This window comes from Pollicipes pollicipes, unplaced genomic scaffold, assembly GCF_011947565.3.
Source record: "Pollicipes pollicipes isolate AB1234 unplaced genomic scaffold, Ppol_2.1 Scaffold_5724;HRSCAF=6776_pilon_pilon_pilon, whole genome shotgun sequence".
In the NCBI taxonomy this organism is placed as follows: Eukaryota; Metazoa; Arthropoda; class Thecostraca; order Pollicipedomorpha; family Pollicipedidae; genus Pollicipes; species Pollicipes pollicipes.
The window spans coordinates 50600096-50618916 of NW_023596746.1; the positions used below are offsets into that span (position 1 = coordinate 50600096).

General features: G+C 48.4%; 1 protein-coding gene across 1 annotated transcript; it reads right to left on the bottom strand.

Moving 5' to 3' along the window:
- Positions 1-13587: 13587 nt before the first annotated feature.
- On the bottom strand, positions 13588-17336 carry LOC119103726 (uncharacterized; the record flags this gene model as incomplete). The annotated part of the gene is given in 2 exon segments (XM_037227359.1): positions 13588-14731; positions 17115-17336. Coding segments are annotated over 2 exon segments (708 nt in total), but the record flags the coding sequence as incomplete, so codon positions are not given.
- Between the last annotated feature and the right edge of the window lie 1485 nt (positions 17337-18821).

The following is an 18821-nucleotide window of genomic DNA, read 5'->3' on the forward strand; positions in this document are numbered from 1 at the left end:
AGTTGAGCCACCAACTAAAAATCATAGAATAGTCTTGTCGCCAATTTGAGATAAAGCCAAAAAACAATGGCATGTCGTAAGTATTTAAGGTACAGCAAGGGTTTCTAAGGAAAGGTCTGCATGTGTTGTGTGATGGAACGGGTTGCTATGGAGTTATAATATATATGTATGTAGGCCTTATGCTAGGTTGTGCAGTGTGTGCTTTATTATTTTGTCGTGTTCGTCACTAACATAACATTAATAACACAGAAAACATAAGATAACTGTCAAAAGCATCTTGGCACCAGATTTCGTGAGGAAATTTAGATCGTTGTCGCCGACCTCATCCACCAATCCATCATGTTTTACCACCACTGAAGAAGACGCACTGGACGCACGGCTGGTGCTAGACACAGGCGCTGCCGCACTCCATACGTAGAGATTACGATACCCGAAACTGAGATCCGGTGAGTGCATACTTGCTGACCTGAGAAGCATAGCCTGGTAGGCGTTCGGTCTGATGTCAGCCGGCGCCAGAGTAGTGGACTGAATCGCGGGAATTACCTCCCGAAATGCCCGTCAGGTTCCTTTTCGCGCAATACGTCATCCATATGCCGTTATTGGGAAGAGCTGAAATTATCCAGGCGTCCATTCGAAGACACCCCGGATAACCTAAGGGGTATGCATGTAGCACGGAAAAGTTATTACTGGGCTCGAACAGACACTTCCATCACCTGAGCTTCAGGAAACGGAATGAACAGACGAAAAAAAAAACAGACGTTAAAACGTCCTACGTCATTCTCATAAACGTACACTTGATATAAGAAAGGAAAGTATTCAACTACTGGATTTTCGACATTATGGGCTCAAAGTTCTCATTTTAAGTTGGTGACCTTCAATATACCAGGATGTGCTGGTCAAACGACGTTGTAGTGTCATGCAGCGATTAAATTGACGGCATTCAGTATTTGGAGCTGTGTCCATGACTAAAGATCATGAGCAGGTTTGAACAATTGATAGGATATGATCTACCAATTTACAGGACACGATCTACCAATTTACAGGATATGATCGGTGACAGAAATGGGAGCTCTTGCAAGCTATTTGATGAAAAAATTGCACAAATGGCAACAAATTACAACAGATCAAACCATACTATAACAGACCATCCCAGTTAGTCGACACGCAGTGTTAAGTGTTGGTCTATCCTCACATGCCGTCATCGCCTGCTGACGTCTGCAGCGTAAGCTTTTGTGGAGCACATGTTGAAACATTGCGTTTTGCCTCATAAGCTAGTTGAGCCGCAAAATGTTGCCGAATATCAGGGCTTTAATCAGGGTAGTTTTTAACAGGTGACAGAAACATACGGCAAGTAATGCTGTATCAGTTCTGATGTCACAGATCAGTGCTGACACGATACTTTTCCAATGACCCTCAGATCAGTGCTTTTCACAGATTGTTTAGCCGGGATTCACATAACATACTAAACAGTATAAAATACCAAACAACTAGGCTTATTACTAGTCATAAGAGCCGTGGCTGGCCTCAGCACCTCACAACGAACGTGACCAGCCTGCTGCGCAGCGTTTTATATTGTTTTGTCATTTGACACCGATGCCTTAGAATGCTCGCAACGCGGCTGTAAAACGCGTTCAGCGCAAGACTGTAGCCTGTAGGCTGCCTTTGATCGTGCTTGTGTCGTAAGAAGCTCACTGGCTTGAAGAGCGTAGCTAATAGTCAGCTTTTTAAGACGCTGCTCGTCTGTTCGAAGGATCCACCATTTAGCGGGTCCCTAGTAATTCTGAGTACATACAAAATACTGCACCGTGGTCTTAGATGTTAATGGAGTATGTTGGAGAGACACATGTCCAGGATTCATCCTGGGCTTCCTGCTGCCGAGAGGAACAGCAGCTCTGCAGAAAGAGGTCGAATATCGCTGGCGCGGGTCTCACACGCTGCCCGCTGCGCCACTGATTTAGTGAACTGCCCGGTTTACAGGCGTGAGACAAAATGCTTTGATAAAATGCTATACCTTATACAATGCTAACTGAAGGTCACAGGGATGTTCACAGACGTTTTATGTATCTGCCGACACCAAAATTACATACGTTTTCTACTAAATTCCGTCCATTGGGACCGTATTAGGAAGTGCGAGTTCTCCGTCGGTAATGGTTATGCCAAGATCGCGAAGGTCGCCAACGCTTCCAGCTGATTGCACAACGGCGCCACCTAACCAAAGGTGATATCATTTTCAGATGTTTGTAGAACCATAGTATTCGGCCGATGTAGGGATACAAGGATGCAGCTTTGCAAAATAATGAAACATATGTTCTATATCTACATGGGGTTTTGAACTGAAATAGCCATCTCAAAGCACTTCGGTGCTGCTCACAAGCCTGCCGTTTATAAGACTTAAGCCCCCCCCCCCCCCCCCCCAGTTTCCGAGCTACCCGCCCGCGAAACTGGGAAAAGATTCATCATCGTCGAGTGAGGTGAGTTATATTTTGTCCAAGTAGCACCAAGGTTATCTGCCCTAAATCCACGCGACGAATAGCAGTCTCCATTCACTCAGCTGATGCATGGCAACTTCCTCAACTGTCCTGCGCACTTCCGGCCACATGCGGGCGTGCGACTTGGGCTGAGGGCGTCAAATCTGTTTGTTTTTTGCGCATCGTTGAAAACTACAGCTATCGGTGTAAAAGCGTGTTACGACATGATGAGACCAATCCGAATGCTACACGGTGTCGCAGTGAGGTGCATCTGTCGCGCAAACTAAAAAAAAAAAATGGCGTCTGCATTCCACGGGTTTCAGGACGACAGGAGCTTCCTTCTAAGATGTCAAGTGTCGCATGCTGTGGCATGTACGTGGGGCATGTAGTATCAGTGATGCAATGTATCGATAATACGCCATTAGCTGGCTTACTGTCAATGACTGAATGACATGGCTGCGATGACTTTTTGTCATCTAGAAAACAAATCGAGTCACATTACTTATGGAGACGCATAATTTCTACCTGAGCAACGGAAACCGAGGTGTGAGTAGGCATGTGCCTGGTTTCCAGTTTTGGTTCCTGGTTCCCACTGGCTGTTTCGAGAAAACAAAACCCTAGATCTTTCGAGAAACTAAGATCCTGGATTCGATTCTCACTGGTTCATTACACAAAGCAAAACGAGATCCTGGTTCGCACTGATTCTCTAAAATGGGTGAACCTAGATTCCTGATTCCCTATGATTCCTTAAGAGACCATGTGCCTGGTTCCTGATTCTCATCGGTTCTTTTGAAAACACTGAAATTTGACTGCTATTTGTCACTGATTTCATTTAAGTACAGGACTCTGACATGGTGCTCAGCCACAAGGTCATGCAAGTCGCACAGGACAACGAACATATTTTTGCTTTCACATTTATCTAAAGTCATACATCTCAGGCAATTTAAGCAGCCAGCGCGCCCTGGTACCACCAATGCAACTGATAAAGCTTAACGGAGAGGGAGAGTGGGAGCCTCAGGAAGGTAACAGGCTGAGCCTACCTCCGAAGTGAAATTAAAACAGGTTTTCCTCAGATTTAACCAACTTTCATGCCAGGGTGGGGAGCCGGGGCATAGTTTCTCAGAATTGGCTCGTGGTGTATAGCACTGAGCTCTAAAAATTGATGATTAAAGTAATTAAAATGGGGAAGTATATAACTGGTTGCGGGACATCTCAAAAAGGGAACTACAAACTACAAACAAACTCAGCTGAAAAGGAACTACGGGATTGTAGGGCTAGTTATGTTAAGCGTGCCATTATCTGTTTCTGTTTGGATTGGTTTCAACCATCACTCAGTGTTTTGATGGATGGCCCAAGGTCGTCCGGTTCAACGGCTGCTCTAGAACAAAACCAAACTGGCAGTGGTTATTTTGAAAGAAACCTTCGCCATGGTAGCCTAATATTGTTTGTTTGTTGCAAGTCGACCTGCATAGTAAAATGCACACACAGGATGTGGATTAATCGAGGCAGTTAGTTAACACAGAACTGCATTTCAATGTGGGACTGATAATACCCCTGCTGCATGGCATATATCCGTGAATACTAAATTGCGATGGATGTGATCAGAATTCACGCACCTAGTCAATCATGGATTTGGGGGAAAAATGGCTGCTGAAGATAGCCAAATTGTTGGGGTGTAGTTGGTGTCTTCTGGGAGTCCTTCAAGGCACGTTATTAAAGCAATGTTGTCTTACCCACGACATGCAATTAATCTCAAACTAAAAGTGATGTGGGATCTCTTGGGTGCTTCACAGCCAAACAGCGTTTAACTACGAATATCATTGGGTTCATGCCGGATTTTGAAGGTGGGGTGTCTTCATCTTTTATGTGTGTGCATGCAATGCCTATCTATGTTTTCGTCAGATGATAACCTCTGCTACATTTCTTTAGGCCATCCCTTTTATTTGCGTTGCCATAATGATGCCATCAAGCCTACACAAGTGAAAATATCAACTACATGATGAAAAATAGTAGCTTGTTCTTAACTAGATCTCGCGACTGTCAACACATTTTATGATCCTTGAATCAACAGTTTGTCAAAGGTAAAACGTTCCTAAAAATCGGACACGCTCATTTTCTATGCTCCTTTGCAAGAAGCCATGCCTTCCAGTGACACAAATGCTAAACAGGAATGCTCTCTTTTGAATTAAGACTACACTGATGCGTAGTTTTATGTGTTTTGAGTTACAAAATATCATGCAGGGCTCCGCTGACATAACGGCGTCGCGCCGCCGCCTTCGCCGTTCGTTGGTCACCGTACAGTGCTCCTAAAAACATCGCTTCTCAAAAACAGGAATGCTACGGACAAGCCCACTCCCGTGATGAACAGCCGCTGCTGTGTCGGACACGCGGCCTCTGCTGTGCCGGACACGCGACATCTTTTGTTCCGGAAACACGGCCGCCCAGGTGATGAACGGCTGCTCGCTCACCGGACACGCGGCCTCTCATGTGCCGGCACGCGGCCAGTTCATTGCCGGACACGCGGTCTTTCTTGAGCATGACGGCCGCTCGTGCCTCCAACACGTGATCCCTTCCGTGTCGGACACCCGGCCGCTCCTGTGGCGGACAATCGACCGTGCCAGTGTTCGAAGCAGCGACGCCCCAGTGAGCGGCTGTCCGCCACGGTAATGAATTACTGGCGCCGCGCGTTCCCTTAAGGTAAAAATACGTAAGTTGCCCAGTGCGTCAGCGACGGACGGTATTCACATAGGTAAGACATAGATCATACATAGACACTAGTAAAAGCCTTATTCCTCGGAGAAAGCTAGGGGAATAAAGTTGTAGTTGGGTTGCTATGTTGGCAACATGTCTTTATCGAAACAATAGCAGAGGTGAAGCCACGGTTTATTGAAGACACGCTGAAGCCCGTGGCGCATATTTTCGCCAAGAATACTAAGGTATTAACTAGTTCTGCTAACTTTGCTAAGTTCTTATTGAACGAGGCAATCATAGACGCTTTTCGAAAGAAGGCCTGTTTAGAACGACAACGTTCACGTTTATTTGGATCAATCTCACCTTTCCTGGAGTACAAATGGTACGCTTACACATGTGCGACGTGTGAACGGTTTTTTTAAAATCACTATTCGCGAAAATAGACCAAGACTGGTTAACAGATTAACACAACTTCAAGCTAAACGCCAGTGGAATCATTGCTATGAAGAACAGGTTGACAGTCAAGCAAGTCAGAAGGACTGAATAATTTATCGTCCGTTGAACTTAATACCAAGGAACTTAATCTTGTAGCCAAAGGTCCGAACTTTGCAACTTCACTTCTGCTATTGTTTCGATAAAGGCATGTTGCTGAAATGTCAACTCATCTACATCCCCTTTCTCCAGGTTTTTCTCCGGGGAATTAGGTTATTTCTACTTTCTTATCTATGAGATGCATATGTTGTAATGGCGCAGCGCGGCTCAATGCAACACCTATTCCGACATGCTGTATATTTTATGAATTCGTGATGTGTGGCCATTAGATCCTAGGTTCATAGCTAGAGCATATGTTGTGCCGTACGCGAATATGTCCATAACAGGTAAGCGGGGAGATGCCGCGGGTGGTTATGATATGTACGCTGTCCAAATGCTGGTAATGAGTGATGGCGATTTTGAAATCAATGGTTGACTTGAATCTACCTGAAATCAGAATCGTTGCTTAAAACGAAACAAGGTCGTCATGTAACGACAAGGTCACGGCGTACCAAATTCGAAATAATTAACCGATCTCGCTGGTATGGCATGTTACTCGGACATTGGCCTATCATCCACGTAACCCAGGCTGTGAAAAAGGTTATCCAGTGTTGGATTTCTGGTTGGCAGTTCTGGATTAAGGAATACAAGTTTGCCAGGCACAGACTGTAAACTCTGAATTCTGCCCTGAATTTCTAAATTTATGTTAAGTTATGCAATTTCATTTCAGGTACTGAATTATGAAATAGGCCATAACTATGATATGAAACAAGGTGGCAATTCTCAGCTTTAGGCAACGCAGTTTGCAACATCAAAAAGACGGTACACCTGATAGCACAGCGACGGAGCTTGTTTCTATACATGGATTAAACCCCGGAAAGGCTCTTTCTCCGATTCTGGCATTGCCTCAGTATACTGTGAGATAGGGCATGGAGTTTGTTACGTGCCACTTACGGATGTGATACGGCCGCTAACCAAACACGTTCTCTCGTTTCTGTGAGAAAAGACACCTTTCACCCCTCGTCTTGTGCGCGAATGATGGACATTACTACCACGTCGTTTGACCAGTACCTCTTGTCATATTGAAGGTCGTTAACTCAGCATGAGTACTTTGAAGTCATAACTCCTGATAAATCTGACTACATCTAAAGCTACCTATCGTGAAAAATTATTGCGCGTATTACGTCGCATTCACGAACCGGTGCGTAAAACCTCCGCGGAGGCTATATATGCACCCATTGTCATGTCATTAGCACGTGGGGGAATAGGAGATGTGGTAAGATGAGTATGCGAGAAAGAAAGTTAAGAATAGGGGCCCGATGTGGCAGGGCCAAGGATGAGGACGACCAGAATCTCGTCATCTACAGGCGCCAAGCTCGAGTGATCGATAGGATACACAAGGACACAGATTGCATGGTTTGAAAATGGTATAATTGTTGAAACAAATGAAACGAAGTGGTCGGTGAAACAAAGCGATACTGTCTTTGACATACCAAGAACAAGTACGCCGGGTACACTGCAGTGCACGCGGCGAAATGCTGCTGGTGGACACCGGGGCCGGCGCTCAGTGTCTCTGATAAGTTGCGGCGACTGAAACTACTGTCAGCTCTCTTTTTAGCTCAAAAGCGTGACTTTCGTAAAATGGGACCGGTGCGTATACTTGTCTAAAGCCGCCCAATCGCGGCCGACATTCGCTGGTGCCAACGCAGGTGATGGACAGCCAGTTCATCTCACTCTCCACCTACCATTATCTTCCAGGGTTTGAAACGAAATGGGTAGATAGGCATGGGCGAAACTGGCAATGGGTAGATAGGCATGGACGAAATGGGTAGATAGGCATGGACGAAATGGGTAGATAGGCATGGACGAAATGGGTAGATAGGCATGGACGAAACTGGCAATGGGGCCCGCGGGGTCCGGATCCGAATGGCTTTGGGCAAACTGGATGTTGCTTTTGTGTGTCTTTGCTATAGAAATTGCACCAAAACAGAAGTGGACACAAGTTGCAGTCTTTGCGTGTTAACATCCATGTAAATTATATACAGATGAAGTCTGCAACAAGTAAGTCACGCGTGTTTTGCTCGTTCCTCTCAAAAAACTTCAGGAGCAAACACCTGAACAAAACAGATTTGATTGCTGGTATGCTAAACGCTTACAGACACTTTAATCAGCGTTTCAAGGGTGTTGTTACCGTAAGGCCTATTGGTGAAATAGTGTCTGTTTCTATTGGTAAAATGTTATCTGTTTTTATTGGTGAAATGGTGTTTGCTTCTGCTCTTGTGCTACCTAACTAGCATTTTGCAATTATGTCTGAAAATAGCTGCATTGTATACAAAGCGGCTTCAGAAACAAAGACCGCGGCAATTAACTTACACCTGAATGACCCAAAAACTGGACTACGGCCTTTGTATAAACACTTCAAACTTATGCGTGCGTTCCCCTCCTTACACCTCACCCTAATGCACCACCACATTCTTGCGACGTCACTGGTAAGAGCCCATTCTAGCCTTTGTGAACGGGGATCGCGTAAGGTGGAGGATCGCGTTTGACCTTTCCATTCGCACATCCAAGCATTCCGTGGCTGCAGTTACAATGCGTTCACCAGTTTCGCTGTAATTGACCATAGGCTCCGTAATGACGCGCTCGCGTGCAGCAGTAAACGCAGGTAGCCGGCCTGCACCTAGTAAAGCCGGTTCCTCCGGCATCTCCTCGCATGACCGTCACATTCGCCAGAGTTTGGCAACCAGTTCCAGAACGACGGGTACCTACTGCCACAAGCTGATGTGATGAAAGGAAGTGCCAGTTCAGAGGTGGGTGTCATCTCAACCAACGAAGGGTGACTTTGATCTCCGACCATCTGGGATTTGGAGGAAATTCTCCCTCTGGAGGTTTTCTCTAGCTATGAGCATGATTCTGAGAGAAAAAAAAAAACAATCAAAAGTTCCATATTTGAGTTCTAAACCTTTTTGAACGTTTCATGTTTTGGAAAGGTGCTTTTTATGGACCTTGCGTTTTCAATGACGCGGTGATAAATCTTACGCACAACTATACTTAGTTCACCGGCATGCAAACAAAGAATATATATATATATATATATATATATATATATATATATTAATATATACATTTAAATATACGCATATATCTAAATAAAAAGATAATAACTTGGAAATCGATGAGTGAAAAATGTGACCGTTAACATTTTAAAATGAGCACGATTTTGGATCTTCCACGCCTTATTCTTTCAAAGGCATGGAAAACGTAGGGTATTTCCATACCGATTCATCCAGTGAGGACCGATTCGGTCCTTCCGCGCGCAGCGGTCAGGCGCCGTCTCCCTAACGACGCCTCCCGCTTGGCGTCGGGTGTCTGGCGCGGTCACAGGCGGCGCGCAGGGGAAGGGGAGGGGCAGTTGCTGACCGCTCCTTGGTGGAAGTGAGGCAAATAACGCTTGGGTGCCATAATCAAGCCAATTACTTTCACTACATGCGGCTCTTCGGGCTGAGTGTGCGTAACAAAGATAACGGAGGGATACCTTGGCTATGCGCGCCATTTTGACTTGCCACTTGGCTGAGCAGCGCTGGCGTGTCTGAGAATTCCCAAGGAACCACGGAGCTACGAAGGAGTGGTTGTAATGAAGTGCTTCTAGCGACCTCAGTCATGCCATCAAAGATGATTAACTCGAAAACGTGCAGTAATGCCTGTTGAGGACCATTCACGCTGTGTCCTGGTGCAAAGACAGTGTGTAAGGGAAAGTATGATAAAGGCGATATGCTCACATCACGAGCAAGATTTGTTGGATCGACATCAGAAAGCGAAGAGCATCACAACAGCTCTGAAGGCGTGCGCCGATCCCTTTAACGAAGAGCAGCAAAGGAAAAAGAAAGAAACCACGTTAGCAGGATGAGTACAATGAGTACTAGCTGCATTCATCCAGAAACACAGTCTGCACGGCCTCTTGAAAGCTGAGGAACCCCAACGCACGCTCTGCAGGAAACGAACTTCCAGAGAATTTCCTAAGTTTGGGCAGTCGGCAATGGCGCCGCCAGACTTCAACCAGCTGTAGACCAGCTCGCAACAAACAGCGCACGCTAGGCTAAAGGAGAGCACCAGAGACAGACCAGTTCGCAACAAACAGTGCACGCTAGGCCGAAGGAGAGCATCAGAGGCAGACCAGCTCGCAACAAACAGCGCGCACTAGGCAAAAGGAGAGCATCAGAGGCAGACCAGCTGGCAGCAAACAGCACGCACTAGGCCAAAGGAGAGCACCAGAGGCGCTCTCGGCGCCCTGGTGCCCTCCCCCAGCAGCATCAGCACTCCTTTGCTATGCGCAAGGTCAGACCTGCTCTCATTCAAATATTGCCCGGAGACGGCGACAGTATAGCACCAGAGCAACTCACGGACATGTCAAACCTCGGAAACACGTCTGTGAATACCCGTAAATCAATTATTTCCTGTGGATGGCCGGCCGCATTAAAGATGTTGCATCAGTTAATGGCGATGGTGATCGAACTCAGAAAACTCGCTAGAAATTGGTTGCCAAGTGTGCGATGTAAGAATGCCATTAATACCGAATCAAATCAAAATCAAATGGCAGAGGCCTTATACATTTCAAGAGACACTACACATTTTAACTTAGTCCTTCACTGACACAGTCGAATATATAAGCCCCATCACCATCCCCAAATACCAACGGACTACAAAATCAGCGTGGTTAACATGTTTCTATACCGTTCGTCTCAGACGATCAAATCATCAGCGTAGGATAAAAGCTTAAATGGGACTGCTGTCAGTCATGAGAGGCCACAAACGACGCCTTGAGTGGTCATGCGTCGTTGAAATGGGCGATTCTATGCCAACAAATATGGGCTGAAACGATTTGAGCTAGGCACCCAGCAACGAAATATAAGAACTCGCAAAATATCGTAACATGCATGCGTGGGCTTATCTACCCCTTACAAGTCGCTGAGTCCTTTCCTGTCTGGTATGACTGCATATCGTCAAAACACAAAAACGGTTGAATGCGCTCAAAATGTTCCGCGGTCCGTACCCCAGCGTCGCTAGCTGTGGTGACCCTGCTCATATGTGACAAATGTGTGCGTGCGTCATAGCAGCTGACCGCGCCGCCTCTGGTTCGTGATTCATTGTGCACGGCTTTATCAGTTAACGCTCGCTTCTGCTGCATGGACGACGCCACAGCCTTTTGAAGAGGAAGGCAAGGGGGAGACAGTTGTACCATGTTGTGGCCTTCACCTTAAAGAGTAGATTACGTGGCTAAAAAGGCTGCCCATTACATTGCCGTTTTGATTTCAACTGTAGGTATCAGATAATGCAGTACTTATTTAAGTACAGGGAACTTTCCTAGAAACACCGATGACCATGGAGTTGTAACTTCGTAACATAACTAATACGCACAACGTAGCTGGCACACGCGACTACATAATACATTATAACATACTATAACTATCGTAGCATAACTAATACGCACCACGTAGCTGGCACACGTGACTACATAATACATTATAACGTACTATAACTAACGTAGCTAACGTAACACGAGACAACTTTGATTATGCTTCCTTGCACGCAAAGTTATGTTATTTCTGTGAAGAAAATCTGAACGAGCCCTTCTAGAAATCAATGTGAAAACACGATTAGACCTTTGTAAGTTCCAATGATTTTGCAAGCTGGCAGCGCTCATGTAATTAGTTACCCATCATCGAAAACGTCTACATTACTGCCACCCATATTAATGGGGCTTCCTCCTGATCACGACAATGGCCTTCCATCAGTCGTAACATAGGCCTGCTCTTAGCCATGGGACTCCTCCACCTAGTCCAGAGATGATTTCCACCACTGACTTCAACCATGCAATGTGTCCCGAGTTCAGGCCGGGTCTCATCTGCATTCCTCCTCTCTCCGCCCCATTCATGCAGTTAGCACAGCTTCAGCCGATCATACCTCATCCCTTCCCATCTCGTAGCTGGACATCCACCCTTGATCTTGACCATGCTGGCTTTGGTCAACGGCGGTATCAGTACTGCTGGCCATGCGCAATAGACCTTTAACGCTCTCGATAGATCTGACATTCCTGGTGCGCCAATAGATGAAAGATGGAACTAAGAGATAAAAGGTGGATACCGGGCGGTGTGGTTGGTGCCGCCGTTGGGCGTCGCAGGAAAGCGTGTCGCATACCGCAGCGCCACCTATAACAAGTTTGATGGTGTCTCAATTCCGTGCTCTGTTCCCTCCAGCGCAACGGTTGTTAAATTCGTGTAAATGCAGTTGGTTTATTGTTTATATAATTGCGTTGTTAATCATACGTTGCCCCACACACGCCGCTGTATGCCAAAAAATGTTGGAATTACGCCAAAAATCCACGAATTTCCGTTTGGCGAAACTGGCCACCGGTCGTTTATGTATGGCCAGCTATGAACATAATCCACGAGCAAACTTCATTAGCCTCCCAAGGACATGTCGTTCTCAACGTGTGTAATCTGCTATAAGCTTCGTTTTACAGCAACTGCAGCTTTTTGGTTGGCGTTACCCACTACCTTGTTACATTAAAACCCAATGTTTTTCGGCCGAAGACTACCTTTCTTTTCTATAATGCAGTTTCACGTTCCATGGTTAGTGTTGTGCTCCGGCCCGCTGTTTTTGTCTTGCTGTAGCCCGTGGTCAGCTAATGTTCTGGCTCTAACTTATCGATTACTTCCAGTCTCACCTGCGCTGCTGAAATGCATCTTCAGTGATGAGGAGATTATTGTACACTGGCAGGCTACCGTTGTTTGTCTATTTAGTTAGCTTGCTTAGCCTGTTAAATAGTTTTCTTAGCCTTAGCCCGCTCCATAGCATGTTTTGGGTTCATCGCTGGTAACCTTTAGCGTACGATTATCTAGGTCTAGGCAATTAGAAGTTAATTTTGGTGCCATTACTGACATCGCCCACAAGTTCATCAACCAAGTTCCCTGTCTGAAAATGCGAACATAATGTACCAGTAAGTACTCTGCCATGAGTCCTTGTTTGTAAAATGCATTAAATTTGGTGTGTGTGTGTGTGTGTGTGTGTGTGTGTGTGTGTGTGTGTGTGTGTGTGTGTGTGTGTGTGTATGTGTGTGTGTGTGTGTGTGTGTGTGTGTGTGTGTGTGTGCGTGTGTGTGTGTGTGCGTGTGTGGTGTGTGTGTGTGTATGTGTGTGTGTGCGTGTGTTAACACCCGAGTTTGCAGTAACCTGACCATCGATAGTTAGCGAGATATTTTTTTGTTTATTTGAACCAGCCCAGTGCACTGCTTGGCGTTGTCCCACGCTAACACGAAGGTCACCTGAGTATTCGCGTTGAAAAATTGAACCTGACCAGTGTACACATTGGTGACAAGCATAGATGGTGACTGGCCATGATTAATAAATAAAAACAGGTCCTTAGTGAACATAAAGGCACATCGGTCCCGACCGACGTCTCTGAATCACGCCGCACGTGGCCGGAAATGGCGCTCCACGGGCTACGACACCCCGTGACAGTTTCTCAGTCTGCCTCGGAGCCCGTGGCCATCAGCCCGCACCATGGCAGCTGCTCCAGGAGGTGGGAGTGCCCCACGCCGCACGTGGCCGGAAATGGCGCTCCACCGGCTGCGACACCCCGTGACAGTTTCTCAGCCTGCCTCGGAGCCCGTGGCCATCAGCCCGCACCATGGCAGCTGCTCCAGGAGGTGGGAGTGCTCCACGCCGCCAGAGCTATCGTTGCACCCGTTGTCGTGGGCGTCGTGGGAACGCTTCGGCTCGTGTTACTGGCTAGCACGATGGAAGTGCAGGGCTTCGCCGACTCCGTGGAGCGATTCGGGAGAAAATATGGACGGTCAGGATGCATTGCGTGATGTTCCGTTGGTTGAACAACTTCGCCGTGAATGTTGTTTATTTTATTGTCCCCCGAAAAATATTCACACATGGGTCAAATGTGCATGCAACCGAAATACATGTATAAAAAACATTTAATACTAGCAGAGGATATCACTCGTCGGGGGAGATGGTTCGCCGGTGTCAGGTTTGTACAAACTGTTGACAAGTGGTCTTCGAACTATTTGGGTACAAGGCCACAGTCAAAACTTCCCGATCGGCCTGGAATGGAGATCAGGTTTCACCAGGGTCATGGAGGTAATGCTTGCGCCACTGGATTTTGAACCTTATCTGCTGCTTACTTTGCTGATTCACTCATCATGCAATTAAGAATTGAGTGCCAAATATATGGCACGCATGAAAACCGGAATGATGAGGTGTATGCCATTGAAATAACCCCTGACGGGTATGGCATAAACAGACAACATCCATGCGCAATGACTGTACAGCGAGATAAATCAAATAGCACCCACGACACTAATAAACTACTGCCGTTGGAAAATGAGCATGCTTTTCATAACAGTGCCACGAAAGAAGCAAGCAGCACACATGCTCATCTCTTCACCTTCCAAAAGTTCTCAGCGGTCTTGGATCACCGGGTGACCTGTTCTCAGCTCTGACCGGTCCTGGCCTGCATCGTCTCCGCGGTCATCACGCCACTGTCTGCTAGCGCCGGCAGCAGCCCTTGCCAGTCTTCTCCTGGTTAAGGAGCTGCAGGCGACGCGCCGCCTCATCCGGGTCTTCTTGCATGGCCAGCGACAGCCGCTGCTGCTGCATGCTCATCATCGGGTCGAATTGCACGCGGCTGCCGTCCTGGTACTGCAGCGTGCCCGGCCCCATGTCCTCGGCCGTGTTCTTGCCGAACACACGCTGGAACATGCTCTTGCGTCGCACCTGTGGGCCGCCTTGCTGCTGGGCATACGGGTCGACACAGGCGCCGCCCGGACCGAACGGCGCGCCGGGAGTCATCATTTGCTGCTGGAAACCCATCTGGTTCTGCGGCAGCTGCACGCTGGCCTGGAAGGCGGACATGTTGGCGCGGAAGGCCAGCTCTCGCAGCCGCTGGTTCTCGGTGCGCAGGTACTGCACCTCGGCCTGGTCCATAGCACGCGTGCTGCGCTCGTTCGTCAAGCGCTTCTCGCCGTCCATGATCTGCCGGTGCATGGTCGGCGTCAGGCGCTGCCTCCCCTCCCCTCGCCTCCGTTGTCGTCCGGCGGACGGCACAGCGTCTGAGAAGACGCCTCTTGTCCGCTGGTACCGTCATGCTGGTAACATATCGGATTTATGATTCGCAGACTTGAGAATCGCTGAGTCTGTATAGTTATTAAACCTACATTTGCACGGTCAGCTACACGTCAGATCACGGACATGTATGGTCGGAAAGTGATATCCAGCAGACAGAAACGTGACCTTTGAGATATCTCCCATGGACTGCAAACATTCCCTTTCGGATCAGCTTATTGTGGTGTGCAGCTGTTTTAAGAGAAACGTAATCAGAAAAGTGCGAAAGAATGCATCGATCTGACGTACTGGAAAAGAATAATCAAAAGCGGGCGTCATTTCTTCGTGAAAGGGAGTGTTTCACATTTATAAGGGGGTTTTGAACTGAAATAGCCATCTTGCAGACCTTTCAGTGCCGTTCACAACCCTGCCCTTCTTAAGACATAAGCCCCTCTAGTTGCTGAGCTCCACACGTGCTAAGCCGGGAAAGGTATATCGGAGAGTACTTCAAAATCACCTTGGCATTCCTGATGTGACAATAAACTCGTTCAAATCCTGACATTCCATAAGCCATGTGGTGATCGAGGAAAAAAAATTGTCGAGGCGTTACTATCTGGCGTTTGTGAGCAAGACTTCCAAATACAACGCCCATCGATTGGTTTTCAATCCATATTGTACAAGGTGACGTAATCAAACCATGACGCATTGAGGATCATGTTTAATAAACAGAAAATTGTGCTGTCCACAGCATTCTTTTCCTTATGAGTGAGCTTGTTTCATGATACCTGATACTTGCCTTAATATTTTCATATGTAAAACATTCCCTTGAAGCAATCGAGTTAATAGTGCTTGAGCTTTATATACCTGTCCAAGTGAAAATGTCGCTGAGCATACCAACGTATTTGTCAGCCTGTCTGGAAATATAAGGCATGCCAATGAGGGCGCAATCTTTAGCGATCGTTTTAGCGATTTATTGATGTTATACTAACATCGACTTCATGGAGCACCCTGTGCCGCGTTCACGGGCGAGGGCGAGGACAGCCTGCCCTGATGCTGAGCATATTTCCCATAGCTTCATATTGCGATTCGCAGCTGAGCGCGTCGTCACTCGAAGCTGTGTAACATGAGCTGCACTTCCTGAGTGATAAAGGTCCTCCCCTTTGGGCGCCCCGGCCGCGGCGGACCGGACCATGTGAGGTCGGTGGCCGTGTGCCAGAACCACTGCTCGTGTCTAACTTAGCGATCATGTGCATAGTATTAGGACAAGTATTCTATTGAAAGCACTGGCTTGAATACCCATAGACCTAGGATTCATCTATTGATTACTGCCCAACAATGTACTCGAAAATAAGAGTGGAAAAAATACATTAGGTCGTTGGTACGACACGCTGACCACATGTCAGCGGTACCCGGTGTTTCTACAAGTACCTCGCGTTTGTTAGCAAAAGTAGTTGGGATGATACGATCGTGTTCATCAAAGTGCCTCGTTGCTGCGTTGTACGAAACAGGAGACAGTTGAATGCACGCGTTCCACACATAGCACACACTCATATGTACGGTATTACATACATCAGAAAATCCACACACACATTGCAGCTGAGCAGGCCAATTGGTGCCGAGGTATCGAGCGGCTACCAGAGCAGTGAAGGTCGAGACGGTGAGCGTGAGCCGTGCCCCGAACGTGAGCAAGCCACCATAGTTCTAAAGTCTCTTACAGGAAAACGTACACACCTCGCCCGTGGGCACTGTCGGCGGCCAGTGGGGGTGAAAGGAACCGAGTGTGGCTCAGTGGCCTTGTCGGTGGCCATAGGGGATGCAGGGACGGTCCGAGCGGTGCTCAGTGGCCCTGTTGCCGTGCCAGAGAGGTTGGGCTGACCATGCTGGCTGCCCGCCAATCAGCCGTAAAATTAGCCGACGGGGCAGGCGACAGACCCGGCCGGCCGGCGGCGATTCCCGTGACATCGGCAGCCAGCCGCTTCGGTCTGCAGCGTACCTGACTCGGGCCTGACCATCGGCATGCCGTACAGCTGTCATAGGCTTGCCAACTGGCCTACATGATCTCTGCGTGAAGTCTGACCACGAGTCTTCCGGAGGACTGTCATAAGTCTGATCACGGGTCTGCCGGACCACTGTCGCAGGTCTGACCTCCATTCTACCGGAGTCTGTCGCAGGTCTGGCCTGGGGATGAAATGCCTTCTTTTCCTGTATCCAGTCACCACTATCAGTCTCTTAGCCAGTCCCGTCGCACCCCTCAGTGGCCAACGTCGCCGGCAGTCCCCTCCCCCCCCCCCTCCCCGCCCGGCCCGACCCCCACCTGCTGCGCAGCCATGCGGAGTCGGTTGCAGAGCTCGGGCGCCTTGACCATGTAATCGTTTAGCGTCTGCAGTAGCTGGGTGATCTGAGCGGCCGTGTCGCGCGTGGCACAACCGTCGCCCACGGGCAGGTTATTGAGCGCCGTCTCCAGCCGCTGGATCTCCTCCTTCAGCTCCTCGTTCTCCTCCTCCATTTGGCGACAGCGAACGCGGTCCGCCTCCAGCTTGGCTCTGCAGCATCTGCCCGGACACGGTGGTGAAACGTAATGACGACGCGTCAGGCTCGGCACGGGTGGGACAGGGGTGAGGCGGGAAAGAAAAGGGCTTGGACAGGGGACGAGGTGGAAAAGGAAGGGTGGGACAGGGGATGGTGTGACATGAGACGGGACGGTGGACGGGATGAGACAGGGGACATGTGGGGCAGGGGAAGGGTGGAAAGGTGGGCAGGTGGGCAGTGAGAGTTGAGATTAGTGACGGTGTGGGATAAAGAACGAAATGGGACTAAGGACAAGAGGTGGTCGGAGGATTTTTTAAAGATTGAGTCCGACCACTTTGAATGGATGGAATTTCTGGGATCAGAGCTCACGCTAAGCAGCGATTGTTGTAAGAGCCCTGACGACACCATCCGATCGTGCAATTCCAGGCACGGCAGAATTTCGTGGCGAAAGTTTAACGTGCCGCAATGCTCGGCACGTTCGCCTGCTTTGACGTCAACTGACCTTTTAGCGTGACCGCTCCCACCGGCACAGGCCATACTTGTCGAGGGAAAAATAGTGGGGATGGAGGTGAGACATGGAAAAGGGTGTAGAAATTAGAAGTACGTAGACAAGAAGTTTATAGAACAAGGAAGGAATGGACAGTGAATTGATTTAATCGAGAATGGGGCGGGACAGGGGACAGTGTGAGACAGGCATGGAGCGGTGTGGGACAGGGAACGGGATATGGGAAGGGATGGAGTGGGGATGAGGTGGCACACGGTACGTGGTGAAACGGTGGATGGTATGGGACAAGGACAGGTGAGACGGTGGACGGGACGGGATAAGGGACGGCTAGACAAGAACGGGTGGTACAGGGGTGGTGTGAGATTACTGAAGGTGTGAGACAGGGGACGTAATGGGACAGGATGGGTGGGACAAGGGATGGGGTGGGACAGGAACGGCGTGTGGCAGGGAATAGGTGGCACAGATGTCAGGACCGTCACAACGCAGACGGCGGAGCCGGCCAGGAGTACAGAGGGGGCGTCACAGGTCATGGACCGGGACCGGGACAGCACGGCATCCCCGGGTAGGCTGGGGATATTTCTAGGCATGAACTATGGGCACACAAACCACAGAACAGGGAATGCATGGGTTCATAATCTGGGAAGGTGTGAGAAATGCAACGACAGGACCATGTCGTCCCATTAAAGTCACTGACCGTATGCTGTCGACGCATGTTACTACGCTTAGCCACTCGAAATTATTGAATAATGGCAGGACATCTTCATTGAGACTTAGGCTGTTCTAACATAAGCATAGGATGCCCCAGTGCAATAGCCCATAATTCAAAGGAAGCGAAGAGACATCTTTGACGCCGACCCAGCTGCCAGTCGAGCGTATGGCTTGACGCCAGGTGACCCGCATGATGGCGCGTCTCTGGCTCCAACGTAAACAACCAAATACTTCACGGGCCACCTTTGCGTGGATTCGAGGAAGGGACGGACGGTAGGC